General features: G+C 34.5%; 1 protein-coding gene across 5 annotated transcripts in view; it reads right to left on the minus strand.

The window, feature by feature from the left end:
- GBE1 (1,4-alpha-glucan branching enzyme 1) overlaps nt 1–17,948 on the minus strand; it is a 179,519-nt gene that overhangs the window by 121,243 nt on the left and 40,328 nt on the right. For all 5 annotated transcript variants that reach the window (XM_067001379.1, XM_067001383.1, XM_067001374.1 and 2 more), the window contains exons 2-3: nt 15,331–15,500; nt 5,872–5,987 (exon numbers count right to left, since the gene is read on the minus strand). In XM_067001379.1, the coding sequence (XP_066857480.1) occupies nt 5,872–5,987; nt 15,331–15,500 (286 nt within the window). The remainder of the gene's footprint in view (nt 1–5,871; nt 5,988–15,330; nt 15,501–17,948) is intronic.

The following is a 17,948-nucleotide window of genomic DNA, read 5'->3' on the forward strand; positions in this document are numbered from 1 at the left end:
GTTGGATGATTTAAATCTTGTTCCCTACAATTCAAAATGCCAGCAACACCACGTCTGCTCCTTGCTACACACAGATTACGTAGCATGGTGCTGCGGAATACTCATTTCGCTTACTGATCAACTTTAAAAAGACAGGGGTTTATTTTGTTTCACCCACCCACCATTCATGACATGAAATTTAAATTATGTGGAACTTAGAGTATAAGCAAGGATATTTTCCACACACACAGCGAAGTTGGAAGCAGGAAATATTAAAATTGTTTGCTTGTACATATGAGAATGCAAATAGGAAGCTTCCTGAAGAGGCGTTCCTATTGAAGTACATCAGCTAGTGCTCCTTCTCCTACATATAACCTGTTTACATCTTGTATAAAAACAAAACAACAACGAAAACCCACACAAAAAACAACACATCACAAACACTTCTATACCTAGCATTCTAACCACAAGCCCGTTATCCCACTTACTCAAGTTTACTGGGTTTTCATATTGAAATTAATAACACCTAATTTTGACTGCAGACTGCTTGAAATGCATGAGATCTGAGCTTGAAACCAGCCTGATACTATGCCACTGGACTTTCTGATCAGTAAGGTCAACTGCAACGCCATCTACTTCATCACTGGCAGTAATTACACTTGATTAATTTTACTATCAGTGGTTCCCTGACACTGATTAACCTACTTGCTTACTACATTTGATTCTTTTTCAGGGTTTATAAGTTAAACACAGAGCATGCAGCTCTATGAGTTACTAGACACAGTGGTAAAAACTGTAAAGATGAATTTTTAATAATGCTATTTCCAACCAACTTTTCTCTCCCCAGAGCCTCAAAGGCTCAAGTTATTTTCAGGTCTTTTAAACGTTGTTAGTGTATGTTAAAATGTTCTGATGCAAAGCAGTTCCTCCTTTTCACGATTTAAAGTTAAGAAGAGTTTTATTTGGACTACAGAATTACCCAAAAACAATAGTAGTAGTGGGTTTTGTTTTTGTTTTACAAAATAAGACTTGCTGACCATGGTGCCAGCCCCAGTTTTAAACTGAACTTGGCACTTATGAGTATTTTTCAGCTATCACTGAAACCATTCAAATATATAGCAGCCTGGAATGTCAATAGAAGAGTATTCTTAAAAAGTGCACAAAATATCAAATCTAACTACTTCACTACAATACAAACACTTCCTTGTAAAACATAATAATTGAAGTTTAACATGAGAGGGAGAGGAAATGATATAGATTTAGTGATTGGTAGAATGCAGAGTTTTGAGAAGTTTCTACCATTTTCTATTGTGACCTTTCCAGGGAAGACTTGTTAGTTGTCCCTGAGCTGTGTATGATTAGTTCTATCACCATATGAAGGTTATGGTACCCAGAAACCATCTGTTAAAACACAGCCAAAATTAGTGATGAAAAAAAAAAAAAAAAGGAAAACTGAAAACAATTATTCAGCTGGTTTTTTTTTAATACTTCTATCTATCTGCATGCAATTATATTAAAGCTATCTGAGAAAGCTACTCATGAGTAGTTAATTCATATGGCCTCAAAAAAGCCATTTGAAACCAATACTGTTGTCTGAAGTATCAGTGATGACTACCTCCTAATCTTTACTATGCCTTTAGAAAAAGTTGCAACATGGAGGCATGTCAGCCATCTTGACGCTTTTCTTTATAATTGAAGAGAAATAAACCAGAATCACTTACAGTGAAATTTCATGAACATACAAATGAAATTTAGAGGTATACAGTGTTTTATTTTCATGCACCTACCCAGCATGTTGTCAGATAAAGTGTCAGATAAATTTAATATATAAAATTCATGTTCTGTCTAATCACTTCAGAAATCACAGATCAACTGTCATTACTAGAGAGTTGAACAATTACTACTATTTCAGTATATCCTCTCTAGCACACAAAAGAAAAACTTAGTGGTTCAGCTATACAGGTCTCTTAATGGAAATTATTTCCTAATCAATGTTTTGTGGTGTCAGATAGTTCGTAACTGCCAATATTTTAGAAGTACCGATTCTACTATCTTCTATTATTTAAGTGTGTCAAAATATTTTAGAACTTGATCATTAGCCATGAATTTGGAAGTTACTTTCATCTAGGCCTGAGTTCTTATTGGCTGTTTTCCAATTGTTCATCTTCTGTTTTGATCATTTGCATTCCTATAAAGGAATGCAAACTCAAACAAGTTCCCCAAAGGAGATAGATCTCTATTTTTAATAGTGTTATCCCCAGCCCTAAGTTTCACTTGACACTATTTAAAAATTAGAAACGACAGTGACAACTGAATTTACAGGTATTTTTAAGCAGTTATAAAATTAATTTAAAAATAAAGACTAAAAAGAATGAAGTGGAGCACATATCATCTCCTGCATGTGTACAACAATGCAGGAGACTTAGTAAGGAAGCCTATCAATCTGAATTTTTCTAAAAAGCTTGGTATATGCCATGAAGGAGGAATTAAGAATGCTCCATCAATGAAGGAAGAATTTTTGACAATGAAAGAAGATAAGCACACACTGTCCCTGTTAGAATGAGACATACAAAGAGACTACTTCCATTAGAATAATGCAACAAATGTACAAAGAAGATCAATCCAGTGAAGCAAAGAGAGGTGTTTTTTTCTTTGTTTTAAATCTGTGGTCAGGTTATGACGTCTGTCAGAATTAAACAAAAAACTCATACAATCACAACATGAATTACATTTGTTTAAACAACTCATTCTAAGATAATTAATTGATCTAGGGGGAAGCTTTGGAAATACCTCGTGGCATTTTCCACCAAGAAAAAAAATACCACTACGTATTTTCAAAAAAAAAAAAAAGTGCCCTTTTCCAGCAGGTAACTATTTTGTAGATGGATGTTGTAATTCACATGACAGTCATTTTCAACTGTTTTAAGTATTTATCCCTTGACACAGAAGATGCATCAGAAACATACCAAAATATCTGCAACAGGCCCTTTTTTTTTTTAATTACTTACCTTCAATGTTTATGCTTATTTATGAGAAGACTGCCCGAAGAACTACAGTAGACCATCTACTACTACTGAAAACAGGAAAATGTTTCACCTCTATTCCTCATTTATTTTCCTATAAAAATATTTTGTGACCTGATCTAAATTAGTGTCATCAGCTACACTCCATCCATTTCCCGTTCTGGTTCAGAAGTTACTTATTTAAAAAGAAATGACCTTGTCACAATTTCAGAACTTGTCATTTGCCTATGTAGAACTGAAGATGAAAATACCGTATAGAAAAGCCAAAGATAAGGACCTCCCAGAGGAGCCTTTTTCCCCCTAGCAGATTAATTAAATATTTACGTAGTCAACTTTCAAGAGATTTAAGACATTCAGAGAATTAATATTGTCAAAAGAGGCTTTAAAACATATGCCATTATGCTTTTTACAGTAATGCAAAGTATACACACACACCTTCAATACCAAGAAGAAATAATTTTTGTTGTCCAGTCTAGTACACTACCTGTGTATTTAAACATCAGCTCTGCAATCTGCATAGTAATTGCTATCTACATATAATCCTATGTTTTCATCTTCTACATGAACAAAGAACTGCAGAACTGTGCTCTACCACACAAGTCCTAATGTTCCCCAAAATACACACACTTGTGAATGGCCACAGTCTTGTAATGGAACCATGTAGTTTCAAGAAAATCTAAAGAGCAGCAGTTTTCCAAATACATTATTGGAACAACAGCAGAAAAAGATCACCTGTAGCACAAGGAAAACATGCATTCCCACTACACGTGGAATATTCTAGCCTCACTTCACATTTTGTTACAGATAAGCCATTTTAGAACTACCTTAACTGAAGAATATTCTCCCACTTTAGTTATTACCGGTAAATACATTGAAAGGACATGTGTTAGAGTCAGTTGTGTAGGCACCAAGTAACAAAAATGTGCCATGAAAGATTATCAGAGTTACAGATGAGGCTGGAAGAAATTCTACATGGATTAAGTCAATTATAATTGCATACACCTCTGAATTGAGTTTCTAAACCTTTGCACTTAAAATACGTAAGGATATGTGCATTCAAAATCAAATCAGTCTCACAGGCAGACAGAATAATACGAGTTTAGCTGCACAGACCTCTTTGGTAATCACACTTAAGTGTCAGTAATAACCACATACATCTTTGTCCAGAATCAACTCCATAAAAGCACAACTGAAGACACAACAGTAGGAAAAAGAAAGAGGAAAAAAGGAGGAAAACAAAAACCCATATTCTGCTCTGCCAGGAGAGTTTCATGACTCAAAGCAACTACAAAACTACAGCAAATAACATTACTAGTACGAAGTGTCATCAGTAACCCAAAATTGCGTACAGTAGACCAATTATGCACAGTTCTGTCTTTGCCATATGGAGTTTCTGTTTACTATTTTCTCTGACAAATGAAGAGAATAAGTACTATAAAGATCTGCACTTTAAGAATAGGATATGACCATGATTATATAAAGAGCAAGAAAACTCAATTTTATCAAACACATTTATGAATATATGCTATTGGCTAGTAGTACCAATATTACTCATCATTCACACTTTTATCTCTACTAAGCATGGAATATTCTACAGTAGGTAAGTTCAATACCTTTGTAAATACAACAAAAGGTAAATTTATCAGCAATTAAAAAAACTAACATATCTCTAAACCATAGAAAATATTAAGTAACCATTCTGCAATCTCAAATTACTGCATAATCACTGCATTTGAGTTGCAAACAACTGTTTGCTCCCCTGCTCTGTGAAATAAAATCAGCTTTCTCACATCCTTGAATGATTTACTTCCTTGAATTATTTCAATTTATCCATATTTATTATTGGGACAATTTCATAGGCCATAACAAATGCAGAGAGATAAGAACATACATTGTGTAAGCATTTCCAGTGCATTTTTATGCATTTCTTTCTTTCAGCAGATTCTCTGTTTACCTAAGATCAGATTTTCAACAGAAAATTGAAGATTCTTTACAATGTGTTAGTTTTGTTGATGGGAGCCCTGAGAATATAGTATATATTATATAAATACTCCCAGTTGCTTAATTTTCCTGGTCTATAGATTTTTTCAGTACATTTCTTCCCTTAACTACTCATTACTGTCCCCTGTTACCATTTGGCATCTCTAGAACACAAGCTCAAATTGCAAAAAGTCAAATTTTCAGAATTATATCTCAATGACTGAAATCACTATTCACATGGAAATAATCACATCTACTGATAGTTGTCATTATGTGTATCTGCACTAAGCATAACAACTGTGGTATCTGACAGCTCAAAGAAACTTCCCATTAATTTTTGGAAGACAGGATTTTATGCTCATTGATGTTCATGAAATACAATTAAGTTTTCCCTCATTTTGTTTTAGTTCAAATTCCTTAATCTACGCTGACTGATTGGTATTCTTAATTACTAAATATTCCAAGTTTCAAGAGGCTACATATGCTTTTAAAGCATCACAAAAATAACAAGTGAAAAGTTGTGGTTAAAAGCATAACATTTTCTACCAAGATACTGAGATTTGAATAGCATCTTAAGTAGTTGCATTAAATATAGAACAGCTTTACGTTCACCTTAATTCTTATTTTTCACATTATCAGTATGTAAAAACTGGTTTCACCTTGTAACGTGATACAATACATTATATCCACGTTTCAACAACATATGCCTGTTTCTATGCACCATGAAGAAAATTAGATGTTAATATTATTTCATCCTTTGGGGTCACTTCACAGAAGTAGATAAATTGATTGCTTCTTATAATAATTATAAGATAATAACGTTATTTAGGAGAAAACAAAAAGGGCAAACTGAGTATGAAATGTTACAAGAGCTGGAAAGAACTAGCACCTTTAGCTTTGATCCATGGGGCACAGGAGAATAACCGTCTTGTCCAGGTGGAATGAACAACTCCCATTTCCCATACTCCATTTTCTTATATGGATGAGAAAATGGATTCCAGCCATCTGTAATAAGAAACAAAAATAAGGGTATTTATCTTAAAATGCGTCCAATTAAAATTTAAAGGCATAACAGTATTGTCAAGTCTTTTTCAGAATACACTTGCAGCAGATACAAATACTTTTATATCAGATATTTCTGTACCCTTTTAAAAGAGGTTCAATAAAACGTATAAGATGTTTACTGGGAAACCATACTCCAGTTCTAATTTGACAATTGCTGATTATAGAGAAGGGAAAAAAATGAGATTGGACAAAACATAACCAAAACCCACCTCCATAACTCACATGCTCAAACTGGCTTTGGACAGAGACACAGACACATCTCATTGCTTCTATTTTGACAAACTGATGTCCTACTAATAACATGAAGTGTATTAACCAGAAAAGTGAGGAAGCTGCAGACAAACTTGATAGCAATGGCTACAAAACCACACAATACCAGATACCAGCAACACAGCTAAGAAAACTGGCCTAAAACGCCACAGTTATATGTAAGTAAATCTTAAATCAGGTTTCTTTTCATAAAAAATACATGGAGTGAAACGAGCTTAGATTCTATAATTCAAGATTCTTCATGCTGTTTTTATTCACTAAGCACTGGAGAGGTATGAGGTTAGTTATTATGACATACCTAACTGAATAAACACCTGCCAAGATCACATGTGTTTATATAGATGTTCGAGGTTAACTCTCACAAATGAGAGTGAAGATAAAGCTTCTGAACTGACAGACTTCAGGCAACACAATTATTTCTGAACTAAAAGGAAGCAGGCAAGCTAAAGTTTCAAAATGACTTTTCTTTGCCTTGAAACTTGTCCTCCTCACAGATCCCAGCAACAGGGAATACTAAGGTAACAAGAAACCAGTCGACACAAGAACTGAATTGCAAGATGCTATCTCCGTACTAATCCATTTGCATGCCATTTCCTGTAGTAAAAAGAGAGGTAGCTAACACCAAGGAAGAAGCATAAACAGCCTTCGCTGATATTCTATACAAGACCTTAGGTACATAGAGTAACAGTGAATAAAGTATATGTTCACTTCCTAAACTGTAGTTCCATTACTAGTTTAAGCTAGTATAAAACAGCATTTCTACTAAACATGGTAGTCTGGGTTAAACAAATTAAATAAAAACCAGACATGACACCAAAAGTGAGATCTCCTGTTCCAGTGGCAGTAGCAACTACTTTAAAACCACCAGCTTACTTACTGTGTCTCTAGAGCTTTTTATTGTTTTTAGAGAAAGCAAGGACAAATACACGTCATTACTTCTTAGTATGTAGCAGTGGAGGTCAAAGTGGACTACTGAAGAAAAATTTCTGTATTAATTACCTGAAAGCTTTTTCAGAAATTTCAAGAGTAGTATTTAACATCTGAGATGATTCCACAGTTCACTGCAGAATATTGTTTTTTTCTTCTTTAAATGAGGATAATATAGATTCCTATTAATAAGACAGATTATATATGCTGCAAGATCTTTGAATACCTTCCCTAATTTGAGAAGATATTAACAGTAGGAGGGAAAAGAATATTAACAAAATATTACTGCTGATTCAGTGATATAAAGCCATCTGCTTTATCTTTGTCCTTAAAAAAAACGTAAGCAGTTCTCTTGGGAGCAAGTGATGGAAAAACAAACATTTTCAGAAGTAGTAACTCACATTAAATTAACATTTATTTAATGCAGTGATCAAAAGGAATCTGATTTGTGCATTCACACAGTATTCCATCATAAACAAACTATTAAAAAATTAAAACAACTTAATTTATTCCTTCATTGTCTGAATGCATACTGGTTATCAATTTTTATGCTTTAACTTACTTGAGTTTACCATGGAGGAACAAAAATTGCAGTATCAAAAGAAATAACTTATAAATGCAAACTTGTAACTAAACTTTTAAAAGATATTCAGGACAAAAATAATTCTCTTCTTTTACTTAAAATATATTGCAAAAAATTAACACAGTAGCAAGTGTTTCTCAAGTCTTACAGCTTATAATTTCCTAAATTATACTGTTGATGTGTGATAAATCTTTTTTTTTTCTGTTAAAAGAAAAATAAACATGCCCAGAGCAAAGAAACAGTTTGACTTGCCTTTCAGCAAATGCTATTTAGTAGATGGCTGACCTGATTCGTAACCATCTCACTTCAATCACAATTTTGGACTAAATGCTCTCCAGAGATCTTTTCCAACCAACCTATAGCAGGTTAGGGAATAGACTACAATACCACATACTATATTCAATTTTAAGACCACTTCCAACTAGAAGAACTCTGCTGCAATGAAAGGTGAGTTTAAGGAAGAGATTACTACCTACTTCTCCATGGAAATCACGTACAAAATCTCCATGTACAGTGAAGTACAAAAGTGAAGTTACCTATATACATCAGTAAATATATTTTTCCAACAAACGTCAATAATCTAAAATATTGTCTAGCATGCAAAATAATGTTCTCTAATAGTACATGGATGTCTTCAACTTCAGGGAAAGAGCAGACTTTCAAAGAAACTTGCCCGTTACTTTTATATAACTGTTTAAACCAGAGAGATGCCAATCTTTATAGAAAAAAACAAAAAGCACAAGTCAGACAGGCTAGACAACGACCAAAAAAAAAAAAAAGGCAAACAAAAGCCTGCCTAAGAAACATTCTAGTACCTATTCATTTTACAGTAATGTCAAACCGATGCAAAGATGCATTATTATTATAATCAAGCATTCCCTATGCTTAAAAATAGAAATACAATTAATTCTACTCTGTTTAGACACAAGTTTTCAACACTTAACACATTTGGATAGTGCTGACAGAAAAACACATTAGCAGAATGAAAGTACTCACTAAACTATTGCTTGATTGACAGCAAGAGAACTTACATATTTAGTACGATTGCTTTTTAGTCTAAAGCTTCATCCAAAAAATAATAGAACAAAAATGCAGGTCTACTAAGGACCAAACACTACTGGAGCAATAAAGCAATAGCTTCTTAGAAGAACAACCAAAGCTGAAACAGTAAGTGTATTCTCTCCCTTGCCCTCCCTCTTATCAGGAGCATCAGGTACTTGGAGATAGGAGGTAGAATGTAGGGGACTATTATGCATAACCCAGATAACTACACGCTTTTATAGGAAGGACATCTTTGCATAACCCAAGTGACACTGATATGGTCCTTAAAGCAGAATCTTTCAAAACCAGCTGACTCTCTTCCTCCCTCCACTCCATCCCCAGATATCACCTTCAGCGCTTTTTCTGAAACTCTTTCCAGTTGAGCTATATTTCCTGTCTATGTCTTGCTAACACTAAGCAGCACAGAAGTCACTTAGGCCCTGCTGTTCCCTATGTAATCCCTGTATCTCCCCATTCCCTTAGGGAAATTCACCTTAAGTTTACTATGTATACCAAGAACATTATATTATTACATTCTTCCAAAAAGCTTCTCATGCCCTTGGTTTACAAAGATTCCCTGGGACTCCTACAACCAACTCTTCTCTCCTTTAGAAGTGGAATGGTTGAACATCTCTATTAATTTAAGCATGCCTGCTTTCCACAGGCAGCTTTCACAATTCTGCCCCAGTTGCTTACACTCTCCCCTCCACCTGCTAGCAATCCCCTATGCTCCACTTAATTCTTCCTCTTCTCAGCCATGGTTCCCCATTACTTGGTGCCTATGATTCACGATTTCAGAATACACAAAGTAACATGCATCTATCCCAGATGTTCCTACTTAAAACCATTATTTACTTCTAATTCCTTGGAAAGGAACTTATTTAGGAAGGTTAATAAAGAAAATATTGCCTTATATTAGGTAAGAGACATAAAAAGTTAAAATGTCCTGAAATTTGAAGGCCTGCTACAAAGAGGAAGTGGTTCAGGTTTCTCCAGTTTTACTGATGAATTTTCAGATTTTTTCAACAAAACACAGCCAATAATGTCGAGAACAACATCCCTAAAAAAGCAAAACACCTGAATAGCTGACTATTCAGACATCTGCCATTTCCAGAAGAAAAAAGACAGTAAAAAAAGACAAGAAGTATCTTAGTCTGAGAACAAGAACTTCATAAACTCTGCCAATAGCTATAAACAGAAAAAGGTTAAGAAGCTTACCAACAGAAATTGAAATAATTAACTTCAGTACGTTTTACGAGAGAAAGGAACTATTGTGGACACCCCATAAGACATACACAAATACAAGAGCTCATATACAAAATCTGAGGCCCAAATACATCTTATTCCAACACAGAAGACATCTTGAATAGCCTAGTACTTTTAGTTTCTAACTCACTTCGATGACTGGATCTTGCAAAAACAACCTACTTCCGGGAAACAAAGCACCAAACTTCTCCTCGCTCAGAACTCCACCCTTGGTATACCATGAACTAAGCTTTCGTCTAGAAAGAAAGGTAGAGCCATGACACCTTGGATACTAACATTTGTTATAAAAATACAATTTACGTGCAATACTTCCAGATAAATCATAAATTAAATGACTTTTTGTTCCACAACTCTGGCTTTTATTTTCATGTTGACAAGTATATTGCCACGCAGCTCTGAGGCTCAAGAGTTAACTTAGACACCAAGCTGATCTCTGAGACTAACACTCCTCTTTCGTCTCACAAAGGGAAGGAGCACTTCTAGCATATTGACCAAATCATTCAGTTGTTCCAATATGGCAGTGCAATATTGTAACTATGAAGTGACTTTTCAAAAGTAAAAACACTTTATAAACTGAGATTGAAATCTCAAGTGCAAAACACTCCTAAGACAGTTGCACTTCTACACACCACATACTTTTGACTAACGGGAAGGTGCTCAATGAAAATACAGACTAACAAGCATTCACACAGCTTCCTCGAGGAAAAAATACCAGTCAAATAGTAGCTCCGACTAGGAGCACTGCAATCCCACTACATACCTGGAAATTCATTTGCATGGAACATGAAATCAAAAGACTAAAAGCAGAACGTAACTGAAGTGATTCTCTACAGACACTACAGGTTAGACAGAGTGGCCAATTACATCTTTCCTTCTACATTGCCTTATTTTGAACAGTTCAATAGCAGGGCCATTAGCATAATCTGCTTAAGAAGTCATTATACAAACTCAAATAATGACATGAAAACGAATGTCATTACTTCCCAGATATGATATCTCCCTGGATATTAATAGCAGCTTACACTTCAGTATTGCCTTCAGTCATCTGCAGCCACAGAAGTATAGCACTATGTCTTTACTCATTAAATCTAGGTATTCCTCTACAAAAAGTTTTGATAAAAGTACTAAGAAATTTAGTATTAAATCATCGTAGTATTTAGACTTCACTTTGATAAAAGTTGAAGTCTGAAAACAAATCTTTCTAAGATACTGGAAGTTTCTAGTCTCAACTTTCAGATATCCAAATTATGAGGACTGGTGGCTGGAGCTTTGCCTTCTTCACTCTGAGGAAAACCTGCCAGAGTTTAAATAAGTAAATGGCTAACCTTCCGCCCCCAAAAGCAGCCAGCCCCTTTCTCCAGACCCAGCACACGTCTTCTCCACTAGTGCGGAAATAAGGCAGAAAACAGAACAAATATTCCAGGATGATCAAATCTTTAGATTTAAATGTTAGCTGTGAGTGAGGAAGGTGCAGAAAGTGAACTAAAAAACAGAAGCCACAAGTCTGACTATATTATAATCAAAGACTGACTTCTGAATTAGCATATATATATATATATACACACACACACATACACTTACTCTTTGAAGTTATTTAAAACCAGTAACTTTTTTAAATTTTGATTAAAATAATGTTTACAGGCAACATACTGAGACATTGCATGGCCAAGTACAACTTTGAGCATTCCAATTCCCCAAATAAATTCCATGGGTTACACTCAAAACTTGCACTTCAGTGACTTATTTGGAAATAGCTGATTGTAAAGTATCAATAAATTGCCAGCAGTCAACAAGCTCCTCAGCAATACAGCATGCAAATAAAATACCGAGTGTTATTACAGAGCTTTTAAGGTAGCTATAACATTGATACTGCGTCTATATCAGAAATTCAGCTGACTAATTGCCTCACACACTTCATTTACTGAGATGCAAGAAGTACTGATTGACAAAACTTAATGTTTTAAAATGTTCATTTAATACTTTTCAGACAGAGTAAAAACAACGTACTTGACTACTAACAGGTGTAGTGTCTTGATCTCCAGTTATGAAGTTTTGAAGAGCAGACAAAAAGGAGTTCCGTAAATATTGGCATTTTCTTGAATTTATGTTTTTCATTCTCCAATCCAAATACAGATTTGTATGCTATTCTTTTTTTTTTTTTCCAGAAGACACAATGATACCAAAAACTATCTTCTAATGAAGTTCATTCATTACAAGTGCCTCAGGAGATAGCAAAAAGACACCACCACCCATAATTTGGGGTGAAAGATCCTAATGTCAAAGCTTTTATTGCCTATTATAAGGCATAAAAATAATTCAAAAGAGTGTAAAGCCTCAGTCTTACAAATGCATATAATAAACAAGTTATTCATGTTTATCTTAATGAAGTCATTATCAACCGTGCTTATGAACTATCAACTTAAAATTCTTTCAGAATTCATAATTAAGTTCTCTGTAACACAGCCTGCACATGCCATTATAATTTTCACTAGTTTTTTTATCCTCAAACATCATTATCTTATCAGATTAAGTAGAAGCATTTAGTATTTTGTTTTTCCCCTCCTCTTTCAACCAAACACCTAAAAGAAACTCACACAATACTAGATTAAGTAAATGACTGAGAAAACATTGTTATCCATCTATCCACAACAGAACTTAAAACATAGCGTGAATTAACTTTTTAATATTATATACCATTATATTTCAGTTTAAAACTGAACAGCTGCTGTCATTTCAAGTTTGACATTTCCTTCCTTGTAACATTTCAACCCCCTCCTTCCCCCAGTGGCTGAATTAGTTCTCTCCTTATAAACCTGAGCTTTTATAAAAAAATTCTTATTAAAAGTAATCCTGATATTCAATTTAAATATGATATGATCATAAATTTAGTTTGAGACTTTAACCTGTTCAAAAACTTAAAGAAAGGTTAAAGGGATTCAATTTTAATTAAACGCATCTGTAGCAACCTGATTCTAAATCTTAGGATTTTGCAACCCAATTTCTCATCAGAATATTATTAAAGCACATATGAATTGAATGACAATCTTCCATTCCTCTAGGCTTTCTGAGTACATTATCTTCCCCTTTGGGAATGAATACTTTACCATGACTGATGACGAATATGATATATAGGTCAAATGCAGTTTTTTTCCACATTAAAATGAATTTATTTTTATTCTTTTGACTTCTTACTACCACATTTCATTAACATCTAGATAAAACTATTCCAAGATATTAGTCCTAAACTTCTTCTTCATGTGATGTATTGCATGAAGTATTTTTAAATGTAGTAGTAGTGTTTTTTTAGTTGTTGTGTTTTTTGTTGTTGGTTTTTGTTTGTTTGTTTTGTTTTTGTTGGTTGGTTTTTAAAGAAAACCATCTCAGTTATTAGCTATCATTCTGGTATACAGGTACTTCCCTCCAACCCCCACTCCAAGCCAAAATAAGTTATACCCTCTTTGTAAATCTTAGGCATTAATTTAATTAAAAGTCTGTTTTTAAAATAGCTAACCAGTAAGTTACATATTTAAAATAAATGCATTTAATCTTGACTTGTGTTGAGTAATTTAACCTATTACCCCCATCACATAAAAGAATCTTAAGGTGTAGATGATGGGGTGGTATTGCAGACAGTAGAGAAGGGGAAAGGAACATTTTTTTTGTGTTTATACATGTAAAGCTTAACTTTTAAAATACCCTCCTCTAGCTGTCTTACAGCCAATACTGATATCTAGCACCACTGTAATCTAGGTACTGTAATCTAACTACATTCATGATTCCTTACTCAGTTTTGGAATCACAGCATGTATCTGACTCCTATATTAAAATTCAAGTACTACATCAACCTATTTTATCAACATCCATTCCAATTAAAAGACAAGGACTATTTGAAGGAAAGCTACCTTGTCATTCAGTAGGTTAAATCGTATCAAACAAGACATGGCTGAAAGTAGCGTTGCACTAACTTTTCTGTTAGTCTTCTGCATTATTTTTTTTTTTTCTAAAAATAATTGTTGTCTACATACTCAGGTTACTACAGTGAATAGGTGACACGGACCCTCAAATCAAATTCTTAAAAGAAAAAAAATAAAAATACAGAGAATTAAAATAGATACAGTTTGACTGATGCCTGGTAACTAAATCATAATTTGAATATTTAACTGTTTCTTTTGGTTACTCTGTTTACAAGTGTGTCTCGAGACTATGGATAAAACAGTGCTAACACCTAGTACTATGAATCAATAAAAATATTAATGGATCTGAAAAAAAACAGTAATCCATTTCTTTGCAACTGCACACATTTTACAGAAGCTTAACCATAGTACTTTAAAAAGAACCACTACATACTACAGCTAACGGCATATGTAAAGAGTCTTACCTTTTTAAAGTTATATAAGCACACGGAAATAAAAGAGAAAGTGGAATTAGTATTGCAGGATTTAAGAACAAAAATGCATCCAACTTGCATTTAGGAGTTTGCGTAACATGAGTCACTTGAGTGTAGCTAGTCTTCTGAAAAATGACGAAATTGCTATTTTTGTCTCAAGTTTTAAGTAAGTGGAATCAATGTCTCTTAAGTTCTCAGACCATGCAATACAGTTCCTCCACTGTAATGCTGCCACCAACATTCTTTCCTCTTCCCTCAAAAGGGAACACCACCTACTTTTTCATGACTATGTTCATTTATGATTTTAGGTTACCATTTTCTTGCAGGACTTTTCTAGACTCTCATGATTAGTGGGAATCACGAAGGGCCTTGGTCCTTACACAACACTGCTGTTAGACAAGTCAAAGAAGATAAATCAAGTTACTCCACTGTTATTTTCTTTTTCCCTGCATGCAGTTTCATAGAAGCCTAACAGTAGACCTTCAGGAAGAACCCCAGGTAGTTTAGACACATTCAACCTAAAGCTGCAGAGTGATCAGGCTAGAGCCTTTAGAGAAGTGATCACTTTATGGGTATAAAAATAGATGCACATAATACTGACCATACAGTAGAAACACACATGTTCTTAAGTTAGTGCAATATGGAGTAAAAGATTATTAGTTTAAGTTACTAAATGTCATTACACCAGCAACTCATAACATACATTTTTATTATTAGAAATTTTGTCGTTGCTACAACATTGTCTAAGTGAAAGGATATCGATCTAAAACACAGTGCAGGAAAGAGGCAATACTCCTAAAAATACTTACTGAAGTCACCTGTGAGAAACACTGCTTCTGCTCCTGGTGCCCACTCTTTGCAATATACTCCACCATCCACAAATTGGTTAACTCCAAAGGTTTTGTAACTTTTTGAAAATTTATCAAGACCACCTTCATTTTCCTCAATGCTCTTCAAGCGGTTGTAAAACAGAGCATACCTTTCAAAGAAAATAGATACATTTTTAGAAAGCTTAGCAAGCGTATTTCTTACATTAAGAAATGCAAGAGCATAAAGACCATGCTGAGACACTGTCACACTGTGTCCCAAGACTACAATATCGGATTCATCACTCTACAGAAAGAGAAAATAAAACACACAATATAATTTTTCCAGGATTGCAACACAGAACAGAGTTGCAATTTTCACATCTGTATTTTCTTGCTTTACGTGAACTCTTTATACTTTAAGACTGCAACTCCTGATCGGCAGTCCAAAAATCATAGCATTACTACACAACATGAGAACGTCACACTCTAACAGCCATGCACTTTTTTGTCCATCTTATTAATGCTGGGCAAGGGCCTCACAGAGAGAATTGTATTGGTCTGGTACATCTATCACAGCCAGTTTTAACAGACAGTCTCAGGACACTGAGAAGCTTCTAATGCAACATATAGCAAGTATGGAGGAAATAATCTGGCACTTGCAGAAAGTCGTTCCCTAAACAATCTCTCTAGAAAGACCATCAGCAAGATTAAGTAGTCCCCTGCCACTGGAACTAGTTGGAGAAAAAAGATTACTACTTTATGGACGTAATTATTTGGTATTGTACTCTACAATAACAGTCCCTATTAGGACTAGAAATGCCATAAACCTCTAATGTAAAAATCTGCTAGTAACAGGTTGAAGTTTTTTGTTGGACTTTGCCATGTTTTCTCCAAGGAGTTCCCAAGAATTCAGAAACACATATCAGGCACACGTACATAGAAGACTGTCAACTTTTCTTCCTGAAGTGTAAGCTACTTTTGTGAAGCATGGCTAAAATGCTTCAGTTTAAAATATTATTAAAGCTACCTGCAGAGTTATTTTATTTGCAAATTAAGTGTACCCATGTTCTCCAAAAATGGAAAGGAGGGTTCTGAAATGTATAAAAACTAGAAAGAATCTGGGCAAAAATTTCTTGCCTGCCTCATTACACTTACTATATTTTGAAAAACTATAAACAAACAGTAAAGAAGCAAACAGCATTATGGTATTATACTCTGTTGGTATAAAACAACAACAACAAAAAGTAATCTGCTTGAAATGTTAGGACTTGTACACTGCTCTCAGGTTTGTTTTAAGGGTTTGTTTCAGAACTGGCCTTCATTAGTCCAAAGTAGAGGATTAAAATGTCGATTTACTGGTTAAAGTGAAATAGGATAACATTAATTCTGAGTACTTTGACTACTTTCAAGGTTAATCTCCCAGTAGGTTTGTATTACAAAGACTGATGTTCACCTTTAAAAACAGCAAGATTTGAAAAACGCCTCAGGATACACTATAGCAAAAACATTTTAACTTTTTGCCCACCTACCTGCACCATCCCTTTAAAAGTCAATTTCCATTTGTAGCACTTGAGGGAGAATATCTGGCCAGATTTCCAAATAAGTGTCTTACCTATATATACATATATACACACACACACAAAGTTGACTGACAAACTTTAACCAACTGCAATTGTAGAAAAATTTATATAAACAAATGAAAAGTTAAATACAGAAGTGCAAGTCAAAATAGCCTCAAAAGTTCATCATACAGCATTTGGTAAAGGAAAAATTACTCCATTACTGAATGATTCTCCTTGAAAAAGGAATTTATTTTGACTTCTTTAGCTTTGTGGGTTTTTGTTTTGTTTTTGTTGTGGATTGACTTCAAGTTATTCTTTAAAATATACTAATTATATTATATAAGAGCATAGTGCTTGTGACACAGCAAGTTAATTCAGATAGTGCTGCATCTTCACTGCAGAAATCATGAATATTAAAGCAACTAGTGACCTCCGTATTTAAGTGATATTCTAGAAAGTATTCAGTTTTAATTTTGTTAAACGTCTGAAGTGATCAAATACAGAATCATGATTTACTTGAAGTTCATGAAAGCCACCAGCTCCTAAAATAGATCCATTACTTGTGTTGTGAACTATTCTAAAAAACTCATCTCCAGACATGAAATGCATCTGGCCACAAAACAAAGTTATCTTCCCTTGAAGGTCCTGCAAAACAGAACAGAAGTGTAGTTCTGTATCCTGCTTCTGCTTTAAAGGAGAGCATTCAGTTAAGTGCATGCTTATGATCCAGGTGTGAGAAACTTAAAGCTAAGATTATATGAAAGCAAAAAACTTGAATTCCTACATCACTGAAACATTCACCTTCCTGGGCAACCTTCCAATGCCTGACTACTCTTTCTGAGAAGAAATGTCTCCTAATTTCCAACCTAAACCTCCCCTGGCACAACTTGAGACCATTCCCTCTAGTCCTATCACTGCTGACCTGTGAGAAGAGGCTGACCCCCAGCTCCCCACAAGTTCCTTCCAGGTAGTTGTAGAGAGCACTAAGGTCTCCCCTCAGCCTCCTCTTCCCCAGACTAAACAACCCCAGTTCCCTCAGCCGCTCCTCACAGGACT

The sequence above is a fragment of the Anser cygnoides genome, chromosome 1, assembly GCF_040182565.1.
Source record: "Anser cygnoides isolate HZ-2024a breed goose chromosome 1, Taihu_goose_T2T_genome, whole genome shotgun sequence".
NCBI classification, from domain to species: Eukaryota; Metazoa; Chordata; class Aves; order Anseriformes; family Anatidae; genus Anser; species Anser cygnoides.